Here is a 26,999-nt window from a genome sequence, read left to right as displayed (position 1 = left end):
AAAAGTCCAAAAAGCAAACTATATCTCCCAAATCATAATTTTCCGAAAGGACACACCTATGAAAGGCTAAGAAATCTAGCTCAGAAAAGTCAAAAATAGCAAAATAAACATCCCAAATCATAGGTTTCAGTCAACACACACCTACGAATGGCTAAGAAATCCAGCTCAGAAAAGTCAAAAAATAGCAAACCACTCACTACAACTCAGATTTTTCAGACACCACACACCTATGAAAGACTAAGAACACCGTTTATGAAAGGTCAAAATTAACAAAGTACATATCTCAAATCTTAGGTTTCAGACCACACTCACCTAAGAACGGCTAAGAAACCTAGCTCATAAAAGTCAAACATAGCAAACTAGTCATCCCAAACTATAGCTTTCAGACAACAAACACATATGAACGTATAAGAAATCCAGCTCAGAAAAGTAAAAAGTAGCAAACAACACACCAAAAAAAATATTTTTCAGACAACAAACACCTAAGAAAGAATAAGAAATCCATCTCATAAAAGTCAAAAATAGCAAACTACATATCCCAAATCATAGGTTTCAGTCAACACACACCAACGAAAGACTAAGAAACCTAGCTTAGAAAAGTCAAAATAGCAAACTACTCATCCCAAACTATTGGTTTCAGACAACATTCACCTACGAAATACTAGAAAACCTTAGCTCAGAAAAGCCTGAAATAGCAAACTACACATCCCAAATCATAATGTTCTGACAAGACATACCTATGAAAGGCTAAGAAACCTAGCTCAGAAAAGTCTAAAATAGCAAACTACACATCCCAAATCATAGGTTTCAGACACCACACGCCTATGAAAGACTAAGAAATCCAACTCCGAAAAGCCCGAAATAGTAATTTACATATCCCAAACTATAGGTTTCAGACAGCATTCACCTACGAAATACTAAGAAAGCTTAGCTCAGAAAAGTCTTAAATAGCCAACTACTCATCCCAAACTCGAAGTTTCAGACAACAAACACCTATGAGTGACTAAGAATCCTAGCTCTGAAAAGTCCAAAAGCAAACTAAACCTCCCAAATCATAGGCTTCAGTCAACGCACACCTACGAATGGCTAAGAAATCCAGCTCAGAAAAGTCAAAAATAGAAAATTAACCATCCCAAATCGTAGGTTTCAGTCAACACACAGCAACGAATGGTTAAGAAACCCATCTCAGAAATTTCAGAAAAGACCAACCTTCACATCCTAAATCATAGCTTTCAGACACCACACACCTACGAACGACTAAGAAAACCAGTTGTAACAAGTCGGAAATGGCAAAGAGCAGATCCCAAATCCTAGGTTTCAGACAACACTCACCTATGAACGGTTAAGAAACCTAGCTCAGAAAAGTCAAAAATAGCAAACTAGTCATCCCACACTATAGGTTTCAGACACCAAACACCTATGAAAGGCTAAGAAATCCAGCTCAGAAAAGTCAAAAGTAGCAATCCACCCATCCCAAATCATAGGTTTCAGACAACACACACCTATGAAAGACTAAGAAATCCAACCCAGAAAAGTCAAAAATAGCAAACTACATATCCCAAATCATCGGTTTCAGTCAACATACACCAACGAAAGACTAATAAACCTAGCTCAGAAAAGTCAAAAATAGCAAACTACACATCCCAAACTATTGGTTGCAGACAACAGTCACCTAGGACATACTAGTAAACCTTAGCTCAGAAAAGCCTGAAGTAGCAAACTACACATCCCAAATCATAGGTTTGAGACAACACACATCAACGAAAGACGGGTGCACGGGGGGGGGGCCCCGGGAGGGCCTGTGGGGGTCTGGAGGGACATTGGGGGACCGGGGGGCCTTTGGGGCCCTGGGTGGGCCTTTGGGGGTCCGGAGGTAATTTTGGGGGCCGGGGGAGGGCCTTTGGGGGTCCGTTGGTCCTTTGGGAGCTCGATGGGCCGTTGGGGGGCCCGGGGCTGTCCTTTGGGGGTCTGTGTGGGCCTTTGGGGGCGCCGGTGGCCCTTTGGGAGCTTGGGGGGGCCTTTATGGCACAGGGAGGGCCTTTGGGTGCCTGGGGGACATTTGGGGACCGGTGGAGGGCCTTTGGGACCCGTTGGTCCTTTGGGAGCTCGATGGGCCTTGGGGGGGGGGGCCGGGGATGTCCTTTGAGGGTCTGAGGAGGGCGTTTGGGGGGCTGGGGCTCTATGGGACCTGGGGAGACCTTGGGGGCCGGGGTAGGGCCTTTGGGACCCCGTTGGTCCTTTGGGAGCTCGATGGTCCTTTGGGGGGCCCGGGGATGGCCTTTGGGGGTCTGGGTGGGCCTTTGGGGGCGCCGGTGGCTCTTTGGGAGCCCGGGGGACCATTGAGGACCGGGGGAGGGCCTCTGTGGTCCGGGGGCCCTTTGGGGGTCCGGGGGCCCTTTGAGGACCAGAGGAGGGCCTTTGAGGGTCTGAGGAGGGCGTTTGGGGGGCTGGGGCTCTTTGGGAGCTTGGGGGACCTTTGAGTACCGGGGGCTTCCTTCGGGGTTGGGGTGGGGGATCGGAACCCTTTGGGGTTGGGGTAGAGGACCTCACAACACTGTTCAAATGGAACTTGTGTATTATAACGACCACAGAGTTTCACCCTCAAATTCTCTTCTAAAACCTTTCTTAAAATCTTCTTTCAAATGGCTCAAACTGTTTCGCCAAAATAATCTCATAAAATGGATAAAACGGTTTCACCCAAATAATCCCTAAACGTAATTTCAGCGTGTTCCTTTTGTTTGGCATCTCTGCGCTAACGCATTTCAAATTTTTAGGAAACCCTTTCCTACGTTAATCTCTTCATCTCATAAATTTTCCTAGCTAAACTATTAGGGTTTCGTTAGAATATCAATTTATCTCTCCGACTTAAAGCTCCGTGAAGCCGTATTTAAAAATAGAATTTCTATCTCTTTAGACTCCCGCATAATTCCAAGATAACATGTGATGTCAATTATAATTCCTGACACTAAAGATCAATGAAGCCCTATTTAAAAATAGAATATTAATTTTTCTCTCTGTCCTAAAGAATGTTTATCCCTCAGACCTAAGATTAAAGAAGCCTTAATGTTTCTTAATTCTCCCCTTCGTGAATCAATAATTTCCCCTAGCGATTATGTAAATCAAGTTCAGAGGTGCTATTTCTCAGGTTAAGCTAACCAAACAACAATGAAGCCATGTTTGTTTCTTAATTCCCCCCTTCCTCAAACCTAAGATTAAAGAAGCCTTAATTTTTCTTAATTCTCCCCATCGTGAATCAATAATGTCCTATCGCGATTATTTAAATCAATGTCCCAGGATAATATAAAAAACCACCACAGAATAAATTTGTTTTTATTACTTCCCCCTTCCTCATACATACGAATAAATAAGCCTTAATGTTTCTTAATTACCACCGTCGTGACTCAATAATTCCACCTAGCGATTACGTAATCTTTCTCCCTAGAGACTCTATGACCATATTGTTTCATAATTCCCCACGCTCGTGAATCAATAATTCCCCAATCGATTATGTAAATCAAGTTCATGGATATCCACTTCCCCTTCGATTACGCAATCAAGTTCTCGGAAATTCACTTCCCCTTCGAGTCCTAGATCAATAACATTGTTCCCGTTAGAATTCAATGCGCATGTGCAACCTTCGCCCCGGAGCTATTACACACAGAAACATCAAATAAATCGACCTTGGAAAAAGAGGTCATTGACCCCATTACGTAATCTTTCTCCCTAGGGAGGCTATGCCCTTATTTGGGATGCAAAAAAAGTTGTAGGTGGCAGCAGGGGTGAGCAATGGGAGTCAATAAGGCCCTTCTACTCATATAAGGTTTTTTTTATAGAAAGGGCTGTCGTAGAAACTTCAAAAGGGCTCCTTCGATTGGAAATTGAAAGGGCTAGAGCCTTTTTTAATAGTTGAAAGTGATTGGAGAGCAACTAACGCCCTTCTCAAGCCCACCTTTCCCCCAAACACATCCAATCAAAATTTTGAGATAGCCATTCTGTCCAACGTAGTTGAAAGTTCTGAAAATTAAGTCTTTGAGGATGACAACCCCCTCACACCCCTCAGGGCAAGGGCTGTAATTTATGCCCTGGGGGGCATATAAGGTGTTTATAGAAAGCGTTGATGTAGAAACTCAAAAATGGCACATTCGCTTGGAAATTGAAAGGGCTAGTGCCCTTTTTAATAGTCGAAAGTGATTGGAAGGCTTGACATTTTTATAGTAGCCTAAAGAGCGATGTGGGTACAATGTATTATTTGTTTTGTTTAGACCAGGGCACTTCGTATCGAAGGAGCTGTAGAAACTTCGAAAAGGGCTCATTCGATTGAAAATAGAAGGGACTAATGGCCTGTTTAATAGTCGAAAGTGATTGGAGTGCAACTAGTCCCCCTCCCACGCCCACCCTTCCATTTGCCCATTATGTTTAAAAACGAAACGTTGCCATAAGCTTAAACCTGAATGCACTGTGTTAATCCTAATTCCCAATAAGGCATCTCAGCAGTATCCCAAGAACGACTGTAGGTATTATGTTCAAACTTTTGGTGCTTTTACTGCTCTGTATATTTAACCAAGTCAAAATAGCGTAAGTGTATCCAAGCTATCAAAGAAAGTAAACGGATTTTTTTTACGAATGGTATCAAGTTTTCCATTTCAGGTCAACTAGAGGAGGTATGAAACTTAATTAGACACTACTATTTGTGTCCAGATTTTTAAAAGGGTGTTGTATGTTGTTAAAAAGGTGAAAAATTTTCTCCAGCATACAAATAGCAGGCCAAACTACAAAGTCTTAAAAAAACGAAACGATTTACAGTATTATTTTTTTTCCCCTAAAAAGACTATGTCAATATAAAACGAACAGAAATTAATTAAAGAAAAAACTTTTTTCATAAAATTAGTTTTTCAAAGGAAAGTAAAGAACTCCATTTAACCAAAAATGAGTAAAAATTAAATCAAATAATCTACCAAGCGTGAAACTACCACAAATCAGCATCGATAAATAAATGAAACCCAAAACTAACAGAAATTACAATAAATAACCGAGTCAAACTCAAAACGAGTAGAAATTAACATGAGTAGGGCTCAAAACCCCTATGCCTTCCCAAGGCCAGAACCTAATTTGTACTTTACTAAAAAAAAAATACAAATGAATGTCCATTGTCAGTTTAATATGCATATACTGATATTTAGTAATCAAAATGTTAATATTATTTGATTTATTAAAGTTATAAAAGTGAAAACATTTATATTTTTTTCAGTATAGGTTTTGAGCCCTACTCATGTTAATTTCTGCTTGTTTTGAGTTTGACTTGGTTTTATATTGTAATTTCTGTTCGTTTTGGGTTTTATTTATTTATCGATGCTGATTTGTGGTTGTTTCACGCTTTGTAGATTATTTGATTATATTTTTGCTCATTTTTCGTTTTATGGAGTTCTTTACTTTTTTTTTGAAAAACTTATTTTGTGGAAAAAGTTTTTTAATTAATATAAGTAAAAGAAGTACTAGTTTTAACCCGGACGCTTTCTGTGTGCCTAGCATCTTATTGTCATGAAATTTACACGAAAAGTAAGGAAGGTAAAATACTGATGCAATTAATTTTCAATGACTAAAACTCGATAATTCAAGACCATTACTTTTGTGTCTATTTTACTTTCATACGGAAAACCTTGTTCGATTATTAATAAGTAAAGAATTCGGTAACCTTAGGTGCTCTTTCCCATAAAGGACGTGTGGTAGAAAAAAAAATGGTTAAGAATTGGTATAAACTTTCATACAAATACAAATTCTCTAATAATGATAAAGGTAGCGTACAGGATCCGGAAAATACTCATGGGGATCGTTAACTGTTCAATTAACACCATTTTTTCGTGCACTTATAGCATACAGGCATATACGGACGAATTTTTAATGATCCCAAATTCCAGAAAAAAACTAAATCATATGGAAAGAGTAGAAAATAAAGGAGAAAATCGTAAAATTAGAAAATGGTATAACCTTAATATTTCAAGGGGAGCCATGCTCGGTGTTTTTCGAATTCTTCTTACTCGTCCGAGACCCTGCCTGAAGCTTGGGCTGAGGTGATCTAAAAGGCGTTACTTTAAAAACACAGATGTAAGAGCCAAAAAACTAAAAAAAAAAAAAATACGTATAATATTTATTCTATTTTTATTAACAAGTAGTTGTTAATAAAAAGTTTTTTAGATACAAAAAATGGTAGAAAGAATAATTTGATTCAAAACCTCCACTTTCTAGCTATCTCTACAAAGTTTCTGTAATATATTTTGGAAAAAAAACTGGAATTTCTATGCATTCTGAAAAAATCAGACGTATGAAGACGGATAGAACCAATCTAAATATTAGAGTAAATTCAAGAATGTAATCTCCCTGAAGAATGTCCGTGTATTTTCCGTATAACAAAAACTATATCTAAACAATGGGCAAATTGCATAACTAACAGTCCTTTTCCCAGAGGTTACGGGGGTCATACCATCCCCTGAGGCATTTTTATTGGAGCATAGTTATGTGGTCATCTGGGCATCTATAAGTGACCTAAAAGAAATAATTTTAAAAGACCCAAAAAAGATTTTAAAAGAAATAATTTTGGAGCTTAAATTCTAGTAAGAAAGACAAGCATAATGTTCGACAGAGAAGTCGGCTTAAGTTTGCTTAGATTGCTCAGTACTTCTTTGGTTGCCTGCCATGATTAGCTTCAGCCTTAAATCAAGTCAGTTGTATTTATTGAGCCCAAGCGGTATAAGATCATTTCATAGTACAGGAAATAACATATTTGTGGGGATGGTTTTTAAAGGTGGCTTTAGCTTTGGGTAAATCAGAGAGTATAGATCCTCATGTGATATTTTCAGCCATTCCTCTGCTAGGCCATCGCCGCACTTGTTTAAATTTGAATTGCTGACCTGGAAAAAAAAGGATGAATAATTAGAGTTTTCTAAACTATCATTGTGAACCCGGCATACTACAATTGCATAAAACTTGCCAAGTCATGTTGCCTTTTACTTTTTCATATATATTCAAAAATCTGTTTTTGAATATAATTAGACGCCTATTAAATAATACATATTGTAAATCAGTCATGAACTGTCTTTCGATTATCTGCTTAAAGTTTATGATTTCGTGTTAATGAATATGCAAACTGTTTTTTGGGCTTCTGTGATGGTCTTGAAAGGCCTCATTTTAAAATAATCTATCGTGCTCTAAATTATGTATAATTCATTAGTAATGGAGAGAAATAGCTTGGTAATTGTGTCTGTACCATTTGGGTGCCTTAGAAGTATTTGCACGAAAGTGCATTGGATGGCGTCCCAACCGCTGAATGAATGGGTACACGACCTTTAAAAATCACTAGAAAAACAAAACGAAACCGCGAGATATAAAAGGGACATAAGTCTGCAATTCTTCCCCCTCTCTCTACATGTCTGACTAGGCCAAGGTGAATTTTGAAATCACAGAGTGTCTTCCATGATTTTTAAATCAGTGGCATCTGGAAATTTTATTTTCTAGAAAATATAAACCTAAAACATTAATTAAGGCTGAATTTCCAGGATAAATTTTTATTTGAATTTCGTTTTTCTTGGTGGAGCTTTTGCGTTCTCCTAAGATTTTTTATTTTTTTTTATGTTTTAAACTTTTGGTGGGCTTCTCTAAATTTGACATTACGCATTTGGTTAGAATAAACTTATTAAATATCGTTTGTTTAGTGCTATGCTTGCTAAGGACGAGGACTGCTCGTTCCTCACTGTCTCTGCCACGCACAGATTGATATTAACGTAAGCTAGTAGATATATGTGTATACGTCAATTTCTCATTTGGATTTGTTTTTAGGGCATTGTACATGGATGCTGATATATATTTGCTTGATGACCCTCTGTCGGCGGTTGATGCACATGTTAGTAGAGTCTTGTTCGACGAGGCCATCAAAGGATTTCTGAAGAACAAACTGAAAGTACTTGTCACACATCAAATTCAATACGTCAAGGAAGCTGACAAAATTCTTATACTTAAAGAGGTACAAGCTTTGTAATTTTTAGAGACTATTGTACCCTTGCAAATCTTACAATTGTAATTTTTTCACCTTTATAAGATCTCATTTCTCTGGATAAATAATAACTGACAGAATATATTCTAGCGCTTAAGTTACACTCATATGGCTTAATCCTTTTGTTTCCTTCATCAAACCCTGTCTTTCCTGAATTTTGATCTACTGTAATCTGAAATAGCTTTGATGATTTTGTAATTCAAAATCGCGAGAAAACATTATCTAATTTACCATGATGATTTTTATTGATCTCCGCTAAATGTATATGACTAAAAATTTCGTTGTCCTACTCATTTTGAAAGACGAAAGGAAGGGGTCTGCTTGCCCTATGGTTGTGGGTTTTTTGGACATTCTAGAAAATTTATCCATTTGTAAAAATGTATGTGTTGAATGGTCACTGGTAAATTTGAAACTGAAATCGATTTTAATATCCGTGAGGCTGTATATCTGAGAGAATAAAACCTGAATTTGACCAGTTTGAAGAATTCTCAAACTGGCTCGAAGTCTCAGAGTGGAGCATAAATGTCTCTGTTGGGGTTCTTAGGATGATGATTTGTTTTCAGTAAATTAAAGAAGAAGAATAAAAAACATAGTTTATAATTAAAGAGTAAAAGAGGCGGTTATTTAAGGTCTTTGGAGTACAAAACATCCAGCGGCGATATTTTGTCAAAAACAGGGGGAGAGGGGGGGGGGGGGGCAAAATTGGAGACAATTTTCCCAAATCAAGTGAAAATGGCAGTGAAAACTGAAAAATGATCTATATGTTACCAGAAAGGCAAAGATATACTAAAGAAAACTGACCTGTTTCTCTGGATACATTAATTATGCATGATTATCTTAGTTTTGACAAGATTTTTTGCAGAAACTAAATTTCAGCTGGGGGGCGCTATGGTCTGGGGGCAAATTTGGGTCTGGGTGCGCAATTGCCCCCTGGCCTATAGCAAATTACGGCCATGAAAATATTATTAATTTCTTAAAGAAAAAGCTCAAAGAAAAGAACGTGAGGAGCTTATTTCAACAAATCTGAAAACTAACAGTGTTAGAAGTTAAATATGAAAGTAAAAAATAGCCTCGAAAAAATATACAGTATGATTTAGAGGAGATTGGACTGTAGCAGGAGTGTGCTCATATCTTTTGCGCTTCCACTGTAGCTTAAGAAATAAGATAAAGCCAAGCTCGAAGTTAAATTTAAATGTAAAACATTACATGAACTGAATGAAAAAACGGAGAAGGGGTGGGGTATTATTGGGGTAGTCATTAATAAAATATTTGTTTTTATATAATTAAAGCTTACAATAGAGGTTTTATTTATTGGGGGAGGGGGCATTCAAATTCCCTGTGTATCTACTATCACTTTGTAAAACAAGCTGATTTAAATTCAAATGTGACTTTTTTAATAGTAGCCTTAATAGCAATAACTGTTTTTACCCAGATTTCTATAGACTTCATTTTTTCTTTTCCTGCCTTTTTGACTTTGTATGATCCCTTGAGTTTCTTATAGTCCCATCTCACATCATGTTGTTGTTTTTGACTTTTTAACTTCCTTTAGCCCCTGTCGACTTTCTTACTCCATTTTGACTTTTTTTTTACTCCATTTAAATTTCCTTTAGTTCATTCTAACCCTCTCTATGAGCTCCCTGTTTTGCTTGTTTTTACTGACTTCTTTTAGTTTCTTCTGAATTTCTTACGACTCTTCTAACCGTTTTTTCACTCCATTAGGACTTCCTCTTGTCTTTTCTAACCTTTACAACTTTGTTTGGTCTCTTCGAACTTCCTTTCATGCCTTCCGACATTCTTAGCACCATCCAAATTCAATCCCTTAGCCCTCTTTCTTTCATCTCTTTTAAATTTCATTGTTTATACCAACTTTCATTTGTTTCTTCCGACTTCCTTTAGTTCCTTCCGACTTTCCTAGTCCCTTCCAGCATCCTCAATTCCTTTGAAATTCATTCAACCCCTTCGGACTTTCTTAGTCCCTTCGACTGTATTTACTCCATTTGAACTTCCTTTAGTTCTTTCTCATCGTCTCAATTTTCTTTACACTTTTGATTTTCCTTTAGCTCCTTCTGACTTTATTTTCTCCATTTGGACTTTATTAGTCCTTTCTGACTTTTTGTAGTTTCTTGAACTTTCTTTCATTCTTATGAACTTCCTTTAGTCCCTTTAAACTTTCTTACCCCCTTTTGATTATTTGATCCATCATGACTTTCTTTAGTCCTTCCTGATCTTCTCTTTCAGCTTCTTATTGTGTTTTTTATATTTTTTCCCTTCTAAATTCCTTTATTCCATTTGACCTGCTTTCTTCTTAATGATATATATAGTTTTTGCAGACTTCTTTGGTTTCTTGTGACTTCCTCTAGTTCTCTCTGACTTACTTTTCTTAAACCCTTGTGACTTTGTATTCTCCATTTTAACTTTCTTTAGTCATTTCTACCCTCTTACCTGGGCTAGGTCCCTTCACTGTTCCCTTAGTCCTGTCCGACTTCCTTTACTCGGCCTTTCTTCAGTCATTTATCACCCTTCCAAATTTGTTTGGTTACTTTAAGCCTCCCTATTTGTCTTCCGACTTTAATCCCTTGATACTTCAGAAATTTCTTCATACTTCTTTTCGTGCCTTCTGATACTCATAGTCCTTTTCAAATTCCTTAGTCCCTCCGATTACCTTAAGGCCTTCCTGACTTTTTTTAATTCTTTCCAACTGCCTTTGATTCTTTTGAACTGCCTTGAACCCCTTACGACTTTCTTAGTCCCTAAAGTATTCAACGTTTTATATTTCAGGGAGGGAGGTATCTGCCAAGCGAGCAAGACTTTTCAAATGTAATCTGATATGCTAAAAATGCAGATACAGATTCTATATGCTGTACTATAACGGAATAATATAATTCTATCGCCCATTATTTTCTCAATTACATAAGTCAGCGATTACATAAAGTCAAGCTGGTAATAACCCCTAGGTTAAATTGATATAGGGTGAAACAACAGGTCTTCGTGTTCACCTAATTTTATATTTTTTTCAAAGAAAAAAAAAGAAAAGAAAAATAAAGAGCCGGTAAAAAGTGGCACTTTGCGCCAATATAATACCAACTCAATTTATATTCGACCCGTTGAAAACATTGACGTCCCTGCTGACAACTAGAACATTTGACACCAGTTCACCTTTAAGGTTTTTTTTTCTTTTTTTTTTCTTTTTTTTAGATAACTTGGAACGAAACCCTGATTCAAAACCAAGTAAATTTAAAATTGGCAGAATTTCTTATCAAACAGTTCGTGGTAACGAACTGTAAGTAAGGAGCGACCCGGCTCAATGGTAACCGAAACTCTAGAAAACGGGTTACTGATACCAATAGATATATCAAAAGAATCAGATTTCAATGCTGATTTCAAATATATAACTTTCATCAAGTTTAGTGCTACCCATCAAAAGTTACGCGCCTGAGAAAATTTGGCTGATTTTCAAAAAAAGGGGGAAAGACCCCTTAAAAGTTATAGAACCTTAATGAAAATCACACCATCATATTGAGCGTATCAGAGAACCCTACTCTACAGGTTTCAAGCTCCTATCTACAAAAATGTGGAATTTTCCATTTTTTGCCAGAAGAAAGATCACGGATGCGTGTTTATTTGTTTGTTTGTTTGTTTGTTTGTTTTTATGTTTGTTTTTTCCAGGGGTGATCGTATCGACACAGTTGGCCTAGAATATCGTGGGAGGGCTCATTGGAATTGAAATTAAAAGGTTCTAGTGCCATTTTTAAGTGACCAAAAAAATGGAGGGCAACTAGGCCCCCTCCCACGCTTATTTTTTTCCCAAAGTCACCTGATCAAAATTTTGAGATAGCCATTTTGTTCAGCATGGTCGAAAATATTATGAATATGTCTTTTAGGATGACTTAATCCCCGAAGTTCCCAGAGGGAGGGCTAAAAGTTATGAACTTTACCCAATGTTAACATATAGTATTGGTTATTGGGAAGTATACAGAAGTTTTCAGGAGATTTTTTTCTGGTAGTGGGAGGGAAGGGTGGGTCGGTGGTTATGTTGGAGGATCTGTTCATGAAGGAAGTTTTCATGGGGGAAGGGAAATTGCCATGAAGGGGGCGCCGGACTTGCCAGCATTATTTATTGGTTATTGGGAAGTATACAACCATTTTCAGGAAGGATTTTTTCTGGAGGGGGGGGGCTAGAGGAGGGGGTTACTCTGGAGAATATTTCCGTGGAGGATGTTTCTTTGGGGTAAGGGACATTTCTATGAAGGGGGCGCCGGATTTCCAAGCATTATTTAAGAAACGATCAGAAATTAATTAAAAAAAAACAAGTTTTTTCAACTGAAATGTAAGAAGGAATATTAGAACTTAAAACGAACAGAAATTATAAGGCATGTGAGGGGGTTCTCCCCCAAGTCAGTACCTCGCTCTTTACGCTACATTTTTTTTTTATTGCTTTCAAAAGAGCTATCTATTCTAATTAAACGGCCTTTGTGATTCTGGTTTTTCTTAATAAAATTTTTTTTTAACTTTTAACTTAAAGAGCTTGGTTTTGACTAAGGGGAGAACCCCTTCATATAAGTAATAACATATACGTAATAAAAAAAAAACAATAAAAAAACAAGCGATACGGCTCAATAGTAATCGAAACTTTTAAAAATGAAATTTTGATGTCAATAAATGTATCAAAAGAATGTGTTTATAATGCTGATCCTAAATATATAAATTTTATTAAGTTTAGTATTACTCATCAAAGGCTACGAGCCTGAGAAAATTTACTCGATTTTTTAAAGAGGGGGAAACATCCCCTACAAGTGAAAGAATTTTAATGAAAATCACACCGTCAGATTCAGCGTATCAGAAAACCCTATTACATAGGTTTCAAGCTCATATCTGCAAAAATCTGCAACTTTGTATTTTTTGCCAGAAGAAAAATATACGAATATAGAAGTTAGTTACGTAAGTTAATTTGTAAAGACATCCATTTAGCAAAAGAAAAGTAAAATTTTTATACAAATAAAAGCTGCATTAACTAAAAAACGATCAGAAATTAAATAAAAAAAACAAGTTTTTTAAACTGAAAGTAAGGAGCGACATTAAAACTTAAAACGAACAGAAATTATTCCGTATATGAAAGGGGCTGTCCCCTCCTCAACGCCTCGCTCTTTACGCTAAAGTTTGACTCTGTCTCACAACTTTATTTTTTAAAACAATAAAAAACTTTAGCGTAAAGAGCGAGGCGTTGAGGAGGGGACAGCCCCTTTCATATACGGAATAATTTCTGTTCGTTTTAAGTTTTAATGTCGCTCCTTACTTTCAGTTTAAAAAACTTGTTTTTTTTATTTAATTCCAAATAAGACCTAAAGTAGATTTAAGGTTGTTATGGATTTTTATTTCTTTTCGACTTGGTCTGGTACCGGCAGCTACGCTACTGGATTTTACATGCGAGGATAATTTTACAGATTTCTCAGGGGGATACGATAGAGCCTAAAAAGGTGTTGTTTCGCCATTTCGATGTCGCGGATATTGGCATCAATTTTACCATGTATATAAATATTTCATGTTTGATTATCTACAATGAATTTATCAATTTATATTAAGGGTCGAATCAAAGGTTTTGGGACTTACACTGAAATGTCTAACTCAGGAATTGATCTTGGCCAGTTTTTAGAGAATAAAGAGGCAGAAGAAGAGGATTCTGAAATTGAAACGGAAGATATGAACATGTTCTCTGATGACACCTATTCATCGGTTGGAAAACATAGCCTCAGGTATGTTCTATTTAATATGTTTATATTTTAGGTGTCAACCGCCCTAAAGAAATTTTGTCACTAAATAATGTTTTCTGCGAGAGCCAAACTATTTCTAACAATGTTAGTCAAATTCTCTTACTTATTCTTTTTTCTACATTTTGCAGTCCGGAAATCGAATATGGGTTGATGTTCGATATTTTACTTTTTATTTTTTGTAACAGTTTGATACGATGAATGATAATTACCCTCTGTAAACACTAGCAAGACATCCATTATAACCATTCTCTTCCAAGTATTTTTAAGAGTATAAACTTTTCTTAAGAAATATTCTAGAAAGACTTCATCGAATTTATACTGTCAATCACATCGTGCTAGTCTCCACAAATTGGCTTGTAAACATTGTGTTTTGCGGATAAGACTTTTAAACAGAAGCTAAATTGGACGAACCAGTTGAGTTGGGGCTATTTCTAACAATCTTTTTCTTAAGTGAAAGTTTGTTTGGCCTTTGGTGGCAAAACAGAGGTAGCTCCAAAATTTTTTCCAATAAGTAAAACGAGTTGCCGAAATTCTTCTGATGGGGGAAAGGATTATAGGAACCAAATTTTGTAAAAGACGATTTTTTCAGAAAATTGAAGTTTCTGTGGGTGCTGTAAAACCTCTAACTTTGATCACCTAGTAGGGAAGCGGGGGGGGGGGGGTGAAGACATTTTTTCCAGGTGTTATAACATATTTTTGTCCAAAGTATATTTTTAGTCCATGATTTTGAACTCAGAATCTTCTATCGATTAGATGGTCTGTTTAGCCATATCTAATTTTGTCCTCTAAATTTTTTAAAATTTTAATTTTGTTTTAACATATTTTTTCAAAGAAGTGTTCTCTCCCCTTTTGTCAGTTGGGTAAACACTTAAAAATGATCTTTAGATAACAATACTATAGCTTCAACATAGTAAACAGCGAAGTTGTAGAAGTTGTAGCTTTTTAGTTTGTAATTTACAAATTCTAAAGCAAAATGTATCTGTGTTATCCCGATACAATTTCTAATATCAAAATTGTACCAACCAAACGTACATTTTTTTTTTTTTTTTTTTTTTTTGGCGAAACACAATTTCAAACAGTTCGTGGTAACGAACTGTAAGTAAGGAGCGACCCAGCTCAATAGTAACCGAAACCCTAAAAAAACGAAAATTCAATACCAATAGATACATCAAAAGAATGAGATTTTAATGCTGATTTCAAATATATAAGTTTCATCAAAAGTTAGTCCTACCCATCCAAAGTTACGCGCCTTAGAAAATTTAGCTGATTTTCGAAAAAAGGGGAAAAGACCTCCTAAAATTTATAGAACCTTAATGAAAATCACACCATTAGATTTAGCGGATCAGAGAACCGTACTGTAGGGGTTTCAAGCTTCTATCTGCAAAAATGTGGAATTTTTTTATTTTTTTGCCAGAAGAAAGATCACGGATGCGTGTTTATTTGTTTTTGTTTGTTTTTTTTTTCCCAGGGGTGATCGTATCGACCCAGTTGTCCTAGAATATCGTGGGAGGGCTCATTGGAACGGAAATTAAAAGTTCTAGTACCCTTTTTATGTGACCAAAAAAATGGAGGGCACCTAGGCCCCCTCCCACGCTCATTTTTTCCAAAGTCACCCGATTAAAATTTTGAGATAGCCATTTTGTTCAGCATGGTCAAAAATATGATAACTATGTCTTTTAGGATGACTTAATCCCCCACAGTCCCTGGGGGGGAGGGCTGAAAGTAATGAACATTGCCCAACGTTAACATATAGTATTGGTTATTTGGAAGTATACAGACGTTTTCAGGGGGATTTTTTCTGGTAGTCGGGGGGGATGGTTCGGGGGTTGTGTGGGAGGATCTTTACATGAAGGAAGTTTTCATGTGGGAAGGGCAATTTCTATGAAGGGGGCGCCAGATTTCCCAGCATTATTTAAGAAAAGATCAGAAATTAAATTTAAAAAAAAACAAGTTTTTCAACTGAAAGTATGGAGCACCATCAAAACTTAAAATGAACAGAAAATATTACGTATATGATTGGTTTCACCCCTAGTCAATACATCGCTCTTTAAGCCACAGATTTTTAGTACTTTTATAAGAGCTATTTATTCTAATTAACGGCCTTTTGAAAGGGGTTGTCCCCTCCTCAACGCCTCGCTCTTTACGCTAAAGTTTGACTTTCCCACAACTATTTTTTTTTAAAAAATGAAAAACTTTAACGTAAAGAGCGAGGCGTTGAGAAGGGGACAGCCCCTTTTATATACGGAATAATTTCTGTTCGTTTTAAGTTTTAATGCCGCTCCTTACTTTCAGTTAAAAAAAACTTGTTTTTTTATTTAATTATGTAATGTTAATCTTATGAAAATGTTATGGATCTTATGGCTTGTTCCATATTCATGAGTAACAAACAAAGTCCCAAGCTAGAAATTTTCATATCCAGAAAATGTAAGATTTTTCAACGAAGGAGCTGCTCAAGCTATGAATATTTCACTTACTTATAGACCATTGTTTTTGCTTCTCAAAATTACGAATGATTTTTTTTTTCAGGTCTCTTAGCGGTTCCATCAGTAGTCAAGGAATGAATTCAGCTAAATTTGCTAAAAATGGCAGCTTGATGAGGAATGGATCAGTCAAAAGCGTGTCTGATAAGGTACAGTAGATAAACTCTAGCCATATTTATAATATCTTGAATTAAGGCCCTGCAAAGTGTCTTTAAAAAGGCTGGTTGATTTTGACTGTATCACTGAAAATATATCAATATTATGAATTGAATGATTTTTAACGGTTTGATTGTTACTCTGGGAGTTTACCCTAGCTTTGGTCAAGGGGTGTACCAGAGAATTTCTGGTGAAACTTTAGAAATTGAATAACATCTCTTTAAAGTCTGGAATTCCCACCTCCCTCATCCTCCGCCTTTTTCAAGTGAACCAGATCTTAAATTGTTTTTAAATGATAGTTCAGACCGTAGCTCTTAAGAAACCACACAAAAAACGAATTGATGGAAATAAAAAAGGGACAACGAAGATTAAAAGATTCAAAAACAAAGAATGAAAAAAGAAGATAAAGAAAAAAAAATGAAAGTGACAAAGAGTACCCAACAGGAATTTGCTAGATTCAGAATATAACTTTTTATAGATCAACAGTTTTAAAAAGTTCAGTTCTAAGTAGGGTTAAGGGAGTGGGATTAGAAGGGAGAATCTGATTTCTAGATTCTTTGTTGGATTGTCATCTTAGACCAAATCACTTAGTTTGTTAAAAAATCAAACAGTTTGTGGTAGCGAACTGTAAGTAAGGAGTGACCCGGCTCAATAGTAACCGAAACTCTAAAAAAACGGAATTTTGATACCAATAAATACATAAAAAAAAAAGAAATTTTGATATCAATATATACATCAAAAGAGTCAGATTGTTATACTGATTTCAAATATATAAGTTTCATCAAGTTAAGTCATACCCATCAAAAGTTAGGCGCCTGAGAAAATTTGCCTTTTTTTCAAAAAAAGGGGGAAACACTCCCTAAAAGTCATAGAACTTTAATGAAAATCACATTATCAGATTCAGCGTATCGGAGAATCCTACTATACAAATTTCCAGCTCCTATCTGGCAAAATGTGGAATTTTTTTTTTTTTGCCAGAAGAAAGATCACGGATGTGTGTTTATTTATTTTTTTTTTCTTTTCCCCAGGGTGATCGTATCGAACCAGTGGTCCTAGAATATCTCGGGAGGGATAATTCGAACAGAAATTGAAATTTCTAGTTTCCTTTTTAAGTGACCAAAAAAATGGAGGGCAACTAGGCCCCCTCCCACGCTCATTTTTTTCCCAAAGTCATCCGATTAAAATTTTGAGATAGCCATTTTGTTCAGCATTGTCGAAAAGTACAATAAATATGTCTTTGAGGATGACTGATCCCCCCACAGTCCCCGGGAGAAAGGCTGCAAGTTATGAACTTTGCCCAGTGTTTACATATAGTTTGGGGTATTGGAAAGTATACAGAAGTTTTCAGGGGGGATTTTTTGGTAGTTGGGGGGGAGGGGTGGGGTGTCGGGTGTTATATGGGAGGATCTTTCCATTTAGAAAGTTTTCATGGGGGAAGGGACATTTCTATGGAGGGGGCGCAGGATTTCCCAGCATTATTTAAAAAAAAGATCAGAAATTAAATAATAAAAAAACAATGTTTTCAACTGAAAGTAAGGAGCAACATCAAAATTTAAAACGAACAGAAATTAATACGTATATGATTGGGTTCGCCCCCTACTCATTACCTCGCTCTTTACAAAATTTCGAGAAAGCCATTTAGCCAAAAAAAAAAAAAAGTAAAATTAATATGCCAATTTCGTTTTGACTATTCATGTACGGTGAGTCAAAATAAAAACTGCATTAACTCAAAAACGTTCAGAAATTAAATAAAAAAAATATTTTTTTTTAACTGAAAGTAAGAAGGGACATTAAACCTTAAAACTAACAGAAATTATTCCGTACATGAAAGGGGCTGCCACCTCCTCAGCCCCTCACTCTTGACGCTAAAGTTTGACTCTGTCTCACAACTTTATTTTTTAAAACAATCAAAAAACTTTAGCGTAAAGAGTGAGGGGTTGAGGAGGGGGCAGCCCCTTTCATATACGGAATATTCTCTACGTTTTAAGTTTTAATGTCGCTCCTTATTTTCAGTTAAAAAACTTGTTTTTTTTTATTTAATAAAGAAAAAGGTGGCTATGATTTTGTTCAGATTTCGATTTTGACTTCAAGTTATAGGCAACATATATAGTAATTTGATCAAATTACTACGTATTTGTTAAATATAAAGAGTTGAAAATTAAGAAACTATCAAAAGTATAAGATTTTCGGTTTGTGGTCCTAGGCTAGTCCCAGCGGTGGCTGGTCAGACTCTCCTCCACCCGGTAGGTTAAATGGACAATAGAAGTACCGCTCTTTCTGCACGGAAATGCGAAGTAATTGCTTACATTCCCTTCTAACGGAACGAGTAGGGGTGGATTATGGTATTTGTGATAATAATGAAACGAAAGGCACACCAGAATTTTATCTGTCAAAGCCATACTCATTTACTTTCAAACTTTCATTGATAATTTTCGGTCTAAAGTATTGTTCCAAAAAGAATCCGGAAGAAAACAAGCATTCTGGAATTATTATTTATGCTCTTAGAATAGCTGGAGCTCACCCTCTCCAAAACAATATTGCCGGAATTCCCCTCCCTCCTGAACAGGTTCATAAATTGTATTCAAATGCAATCTTTTTGGTCACCTTTTGTGATGCAGTCAGGATTCTACTGGAGAGGCAATAAAATGCTTATTTTAGGTCCCTTCTTGACTTCCACTTATTTGGCTAAATGAATTCGTAATATCATTCATCGTTAGAAACAAGTTTATCTTCTTAATTGTCCAGACCATAGTATCCCATCCTTTCTCAAGGCGTATTTTTTATTTATCTTTTAGCTATTACCATATTACGTAAATTATATTTGTTTCTGCGATTATGAGGATTAGCATAAAGTAATAAGGATTAGTATAATCATGACATAGGAACAAGAAACAAATGAAAAAATGTTATTCAACCACAGAGAGATTAAAGTTTTTTTGTTTTTCATTTATGTCTAGATATTTGTATTTCATTGTCCTAAAAAGATAAAGAAATATTGTCTTCCTTTAGCTTTTTATATATCCTGAAAGTTTTTCATAGTGATGATTTTATCTCTATTTGTAGCACAATTTGTATCTTTTCTTTTGAACTTTGTTTTATATTTTTAGGTCCTTCCTTATTAAGTCTCTATATATTTGGATTTGCCTCACTTAAAATGAAATGAAAAAGAATAAGGGATGCTCTCTAGGCTGAGTTATGATTTTCTAATTTGCTAATTGCACTCTCTAAGAATAATAGCAATTTTTTTGTTTCTCATTCTATGCAAAATAATTGATTTTGGAAAAGAAGTTTAAGTAATACTTCATCTATATAGAATAGCTAAGTTTCGTAAATAGAGTAACTAGTTAACACAAATTAATTGTAAAAAAATAATTTCAGCTATAGGAAATAGCGCCGATGAAGCTTGACATCATTAAATATAGACGACTTACACAAGTTTCTAATTGAAATACATCACGGTTTCACTGATTTGATGTTAATTTCCAGCAACTATAGAAGCTAATTAGTAGGCTATAATTGTTTCTAACAATGATATAAAAATATATGTCAGTAATATGCAAATGCAAATATGTAATGATATTTTTTTTTGTCTGATGGTAGCCTATTCGAGAATGAATATTACCAGTTTCTGAACATACAATATTAATGTAAAAAAGTAATTTAGTTTTATTGACCTTTATCTTTTAAGAAGAACTTTTTTTTAAACATTAAGTATGATCACTGAGTCTTGAAGTTAAAAAAGAAACGCTTGAAAATTTATGGCTATATATAAAAACAGGAAAATTTCAATTCCAAAAACTTTATCTTAAGATACAACTTTTTTTGGGGGGAGGGGGCAATTTTTGATGGGGAAAATCAACAATTTTCAGAATGGTAAATAAACTAGATATAGCTTAATGGCTAGATTCGAAGATCTGTCGTAAACTTTATTTATGTATGCTTTAAGTCTAAATATTGCTCTTTACTTTTTATGATTGTCCAAACTAAAAAAAAATATGAAATTTGTTGAACATTTCTCGTTCAATAATTTTTGAAATTTTCGTCCAAACGGGCCCATCCAATCCTGAGATGTTAGAAAAAAACATATTTTAAGTTTTGAAGTTGCTCTTTACTTTCCAACGCTCCCCCTTCAGAAATCTCTGAAAATTTCGTCCCAATAAGTCCATCCAATCCTAAGGTATAAAACTGAGTTACCAAGAACTCTTTACGTTAAAAAGTAACACCATTTTATTGAGGGACCTAGCTCAAGATCATTTACAAAAAAGCTCATGGTCCTTGGTTGGGATATTAATTATAGAATTGACGTCTTATGTAGAAATACAGGGACATTCGTTTGTATTTTTAAATACTTTGTATCATGTCTGCTTACACAGGCTTATTCTGTATAATATTTGCCTAGGTGTTTGAAAACTTTTCTACGTTTTTTCTAATAGTTGCTGTTATAGTGGGACCCATGGGTGATTGTTTCAAAATTCTGTAACTACAAGCATCAAATAACTGAGAGTGTCGCATGGCTCCTCCCACACTAACATACATTGTGGGAATTTTGTTGTTTTTTTTCTTGCCCTTTTCACTTGTATTTCATGTCTTTATGTAATGCTTTTTTTTTCTTTTTTCTTAGCAAAAGGATGAACCAATAGTGATACAAGAGATGCGCACAAGAGGGAATATTACGATGGCAACTTACAAAAACTATTTTCTAGCGGGCGGAGGATGGATAGTTATGGTTCTTTTGGTCATTTGCAATCTCATTACACAAGTGTTATTTAGCGGCTCTGAATATTGGCTTACCTATTGGTATGTATAACAAAAATTTTTGTTGAAAGGATAAAGCCCTAATAGCTATAATAATAGTACATTCAGAAGCTTTTTCACTAACTGGAACCCAAAAAAAGCAATAAAGATGAAGTTCGAGAAAGCGATACTTTTATCACTTCCTTTTGACGAATGGAAGTGATACTGTTTGAAATACAAATAGTTTTCAATAAAGTACAAATCATACTCGAGCCTCCAAAGGGTTTAAAGGAGCGAGCGTGCTTTTTTCTTGTGGTAATAGCTTTTTTTTTTTGTTTTTTTAAGTTTGATTTGCTTAAGTTTAATTATTGATAATTCATTTTGATTGCTGTTTGTTATATATAGTCATGTATAGTCATTCATAGTAATCCTTGTTTATTTTTTAGTTTGACTTATTACATCACTATGTTTGCTCAGGTTAGGTGATGTTTTTTTTTTATCAATCATTTCTTTTCTTTGTTGGTTTGTTTTTCGGGGAAGGGAAGGGGGGTTTCGTTTCTTTAAATTTATATCAGGTAATTATGACGATAAAAAGATGATAAAGTTATCCTTCTCAGTTTTGCTGATAATACTCATTTTACTGTGGCAGTGAAGACTTCAGCTGTTTAATAGAAATAATGAAAAAGGGTATGCTATGCATAGATAATTGAATGACAGTAAGTAAACTGTTGCTAAATCATAACAAATCGGGTTTTCTTATGTACGGTTGGTCTTCTAATTAATATGCCTGAATTACTGATATACAAATAGATAATTATGTAGTCAAGTGGACCAATAATATTCCGTGTCTTAGTAAAATTGTTGCTGAATGCCTTAGTTTTAAAACCATACATCTTTTATTAATTGTAGGATTGCATTAAATGTTCGAGTGATGAGAAAGTTAAAAAATATATTCGTGTATTATGTAATAAGCTTGTTTCCTTCTCTTTCGTCCCCCCGCACTGTGCATATTCTGTAAGTATTAGTCTAACACGTTTTCATTTCATTCGAAACAAATATGTGTGACGCAGAGTGTGGACCTGCGAGTGTTTATTAGAGATAGTAAAGGGACATATGCTAGATCTCAATATATACAGTTAAATATTTTCCCCCTTTCAGGCAGTGGCGGCTATGGCCTCTCTTGCGCCCAGGTTAAAATATTTATTAGCCCCTCCCCCTGTTTCCTAGAATTTGCAGGCCAAATTTTAGGATTTCAAACGAAATTTTCCATTTTACTGACCCCCAGTGCTGACCAAGTTTTCCGCCGACAGATCTCTGACCCGGACTTCGCTGACGACGTTGTTCTTCTTAATGACGAGAAACAGCGACTCCAGCTGCTACTCGACACCATAGATGAAAAGGCCGAAAAAGTGGGGCTTACATTGAATGTCATTAAGACAAAGAGCATGGCTACATCTGACTCTCTGCTGACACTGAAATGCAAAGATAAAGCAATTGAACTGATCAATAGATTTAATTACCTCAGGAGTTAGATTGATTATAATGATGAAATAGCAAACAAAATCAAGAGGAGGGTTGGACAAGCTACATCGGCTTTTAGTAAGTTGAATCAATCTGGCACAACAGGAAATACTTTATGCTCTTGAAGTTCCGTCTCATGAATAGCAATATGACTTCCATTCTCCTCTATGCAAGTGAATGTTAGAAACTAAATGTCCAACCGGAGAAACGTGTCCTAGCCTTTAAAACATGTGCCTTAGAAGAATACTGAACATATCATAGCAGGAAAAGGTCACGAACATAGAAGTCATTGGTCAACCAATAACTACTGACCTTCTGAAACGTAGGAGATGGACGCACCTTGGCCACGTTCTTCGTATGCCAGAGGGTTAACTCCCATGTACAACATGAGTGGTGCCCTGAAGAAAAGCGCAAAAGAGGTTGACTAAGACACAATTTGTGACGGCAGTATGAACAGGATTTGAGTATAGGGAGATGTCTTTTCAATCACAGTGGGAGAACGTCAGGGCTGTAGCTCAGCTCCATGATGTCTGTGTGTGTGGTTTTGTGTACGCCCTATGCGCCACTTCTGTCCCTGGAGGATCTGAGGTCTAAGGTAAACATCCGCTCTTTACTGGCCACTGACTCTGCAATCGCTAATAATATTTTATAGGCACCTCTTATGTTTGTGAAGACCCCTTCATCTGCGTATTGTACAATTAATTCTAACACATCTATAATAATAATAATAATATATTGCGAAAACAGGCTTGCGCCTCTATCTACAAAAATTTAAATAATCAAATGCTTTATCACTATAATGATTGTCAATCTTGTTCTTAAATGCATTAACTGAATCTGAGTTAACAGTGTCTGATGGTAGTGCGTTCCACTTGGAGACAATACGGTTGCTGAATGTCCATCTACCAACATCTCTTCTGAAACGTTCTTCGATTAGCTTAAACTCGTGACCTCTCAGGTTATTATTCTTGAATGTTATTATCTGTTCTAGAGGGATGATGTCGTAGTATCTGTTGCATATTTTGTATACTTCATAAGATGTCCTCTCAAAAATTAGTATGAGAGGCGTGGAGCAACAGTTTTTTCAAATAGTCTCGGTATGACAAATCTCTCAATAATGGAACGAATTAAGTAGCCCTCCTTTGGATTTTTCTATTGCATTCCTGTCTTTTTGAAAAAACGGTCCGGTTGTTGTATGACCATATTTGATCATTGGTCTCACTAACGATTTGAAGAGTATAGAAAACAGTGTTGCGTCAGTAAGAGAGAAATTTCTTCGTATAATTCCCAAGACTTGTGGTGACTTAGAGATGATTGACTCGTAGTGCTTGGTGAAAGTCATGTCACTGTCTATTGTCACTCCCAAGTCTCGCGCTTCTTCTTGTATAGGTATCTGTTGTCCTTCAAAGCAGTAGTGCCGAGAAATGTGTTTTGGGCCTAGCCGAATGTGACAACTTTTTTCTGTATTCACTTCCATGCTCCATTTTTTCATCCATTCTGCTATTTTGCTTAAGTCTTGCTGTAGTATTTCTGTATCTTCAAGGCTTGTTATTGCGCGAAAGATTTTCGTGTCATCTGCATAAAGCAGTACCTCTGAATCTATGTTATTTTGGAGATCATTTATGTAAATATTGAATAGTAAAGGCCCCAGAACACTACCTTGAACCACTCCACTTGTGACTTTTGTCTCATTGCTGCTAAGATATCCCTCCAGTTTCACTCGCTGAGATCTTTCTTTCAGAAAGTTGAGAACCCACTTTAGAAGAGTATCGCCAACCCCGATAGACTGTAGTTTTCGAAGAAGTTGACTTTGTGAGACTTTATCAAAGGCTTTTCTGAGATCTAAGTATAAAATATCTACCTGCATCCCACTATCCATATATTTTCTCCAGGCGTTTGTAGCGACAAGTAGCTGGCTTTCTGCTGATCTTTTATTGAGAAATCCAAACTGTGCGGGTGAAATGAGGCTTCTTTCGAGTAGGTACTGTAATGTAGGATTCTTAAAGGAAATGTGTCTGTATTGAATTATTTTTTCATGTCTTTGAGTTCGTGGGACAACTGAATGGGATCTAAATCATCACAATATTTTAGTTTTATTGGTTCTTACTTTTATTTTCAAGGACTGGTGATGAAGATATAGGAAAAACGAAAATTTTGGACTCAATTTGCTTATACCTACTACCAACTGCGCCCTCCACTCGATTTTAATAAGAAATTTAAAAAAGAATTAAAAATGATTATAGTCGTTAGATTGTTTATTTGAAATTTTGTGCCCCTGAAATTTCTGTGACCCTGGCAATTGTCCCCCCCCCCCCCTAAAACAGCCTCTAACTACAGCCAGGAAAATTATGTCATGCAATATTCATGTATAAGTATAGTTCCAAATTTGTTCCTAAGTATTTCTCAAAATTATTTCTGGTAATGAAGTACATAATTATACCGATAATATAAGGACACTTGAAGTCGTTAGAACTAGATCTTTATTTTCAATACATCGTATTAGAGCCTAAAGTTTGGAGTTATTTGTCCGAATCGTTAAAGAAGTTGGTGAATATGTCTGATTCTCGTTGAGATCTAAAAACAATTTGTTATCGGTTTCATGATTTTCGAAGTATAGTTAAATTGAATCTCATTCGCTCTCAAGATCCTCAAAGGAAATTAAAAAAAAGAAAAAAAAATCGTTTAGTTTTGTTGGATGGAAGCAGGTTTGTTTTTGGGTGTGTTGGTTGGTAAGCGTAATGAATTGTAGTTAGGAAGGGTTGGTGCGACCAGGAGTTGCATAAGTTCAGATTGTTTTTTCTCTTTCTTAATTTTCTTGTGTTTTTTAAATTTTATTCCTATGTTTTAGCGGTTACTCCAAGCAAGCGAAAACCTAAGGAAGGTTATGTGTTTTTTCGTATCTTTTTTTTGTATATATTTTTTTTTATAATGAACCCTGTATATAAGTTGAGTTGAAGTTGATGTCAGCTTTTTTTATAGATATTTGTTTGGTAATGCTCCCACCCTTCTTCTTAGCTGAATTTGATTGTAAAATATTTCTTCTTAATCTCAGGATTTTTTTTTAATCAATTTTATATAGTTAGTGTCATAATAGGGGTTTTCATTGTTGCATTATAAATACTGATATAATTTATTTCAGTTGACAACGGTTATTGTTAGACTTCGTTCCTTCAGTCTTAATTGCGTAAAACCCTTCTTGATTTTAGGACGAATCAAGAAGAATACCTGGCAATTCAGAGAGAAAATGAAAGTTCAATTAATACTATTTTAATGAGAGACAATTCTCTAGATGACTCTTTTGCTGGTATTGATAATAGCACAAACGGCAATCTCACGCTGCCTGGGCATTTTGGAACGGACCAAAACACCAATGTGTTGATCTACACTGGGCTGATTGTTGGCCTTTTTATATTCTCAATGACGAGGACCGTCGCATTTTTTCTCGTTTGCATGAAATCTTCCGTCAATCTCCATAATCGGATGTTCAGAAGTGTTGTCCGTGCTCCAGTTAGGTTTTTTGACACAAATCCAATTGGTATGTTTGATCTAAGCTTTTATTTTGATATATTTTTGGCCAGTCTTTTGTTTGTGTTAAAACTGGAGGTGGAAAATAAGTTAGGTGAGACCGAGTGGAAATTAAATTTAGGAATATTTACATTGTTGCCTGTTTACCTTTCCACTTCAAATATAAAAAAAAAGGAATCTTCACTAACCGATCGAAAACTATAGCGCAACGGAGGTACAATTTTCTCAGTCTTGCCCAAAGTCCCTCAAATTTACTTGTTCTTTATTTTCTTTCACAATATATACAAAAAAATTACTAGTTTTAAATATAAAAACTGACTCAGGCCTCGATAGTGATTTGAAGATATTATAGATGAGTTATATCGATAGCAAAAATATGGAATTTTGTATTTTTTGCTGAAGAAAGATCACGGATGGATGCGTGTTTTTTTTTTTTTTTTTTTTTTTTTTTTTTTTTTCTGGGGTGATCGTGTCGATCCAGTCTTAGAATATCGTGAGAGGGCTCATTTGGACGGAAATTTAAATTTCTATTGCCCTTTTTAAGTTAAAAAATTGGAGGGCAACTAGGCCCCCTCCCATGCTAATTTTTTTTACAAAGGCACCCAATCAAAATTTTAAGATAGCCATTTTGTTCAGCATAGTCGAAAATCTAATTAATATGTCTTTGAGGATAACTTAACCCCCCACAGTTCCCGGGGGAAGGGCCGCAAGTGATAAACTTTGCCCATTGTTTACATAAATAGTATTGGTTATTGGGAAGTATACAGGTGT

The 26,999-nt window shown here is 35.7% G+C and overlaps 1 protein-coding gene across 1 annotated transcript in view; it reads left to right on the top strand.

Moving 5' to 3' along the window:
* The window catches only part of LOC148955865 (ATP-binding cassette sub-family C member 4-like), a 216,306-nt gene that overhangs the window by 121,505 nt on the left and 67,802 nt on the right, over window positions 1–26,999 (top strand). Inside the window, exons 11-15 of the mRNA XM_089104749.1 lie at window positions 7,831–8,014; window positions 13,625–13,794; window positions 16,339–16,441; window positions 21,070–21,245; window positions 25,910–26,238. Coding sequence (XP_088960875.1) covers window positions 7,831–8,014; window positions 13,625–13,794; window positions 16,339–16,441; window positions 21,070–21,245; window positions 25,910–26,238 — 962 coding nt within the window. The remainder of the gene's footprint in view (window positions 1–7,830; window positions 8,015–13,624; window positions 13,795–16,338; window positions 16,442–21,069; window positions 21,246–25,909; window positions 26,239–26,999) is intronic.

Source organism: Artemia sp. Qi Xiang Cuo, chromosome 2, assembly GCF_049724085.1.
Source record: "Artemia sp. Qi Xiang Cuo chromosome 2, ASM4972408v1, whole genome shotgun sequence".
Taxonomy (NCBI): domain Eukaryota; kingdom Metazoa; phylum Arthropoda; class Branchiopoda; order Anostraca; family Artemiidae; genus Artemia; species Artemia sp. Qi Xiang Cuo.
The sequence above is the reverse complement of the archived record's forward strand: the minus strand, read 5'-3'. Positions and strand labels throughout refer to the sequence as shown.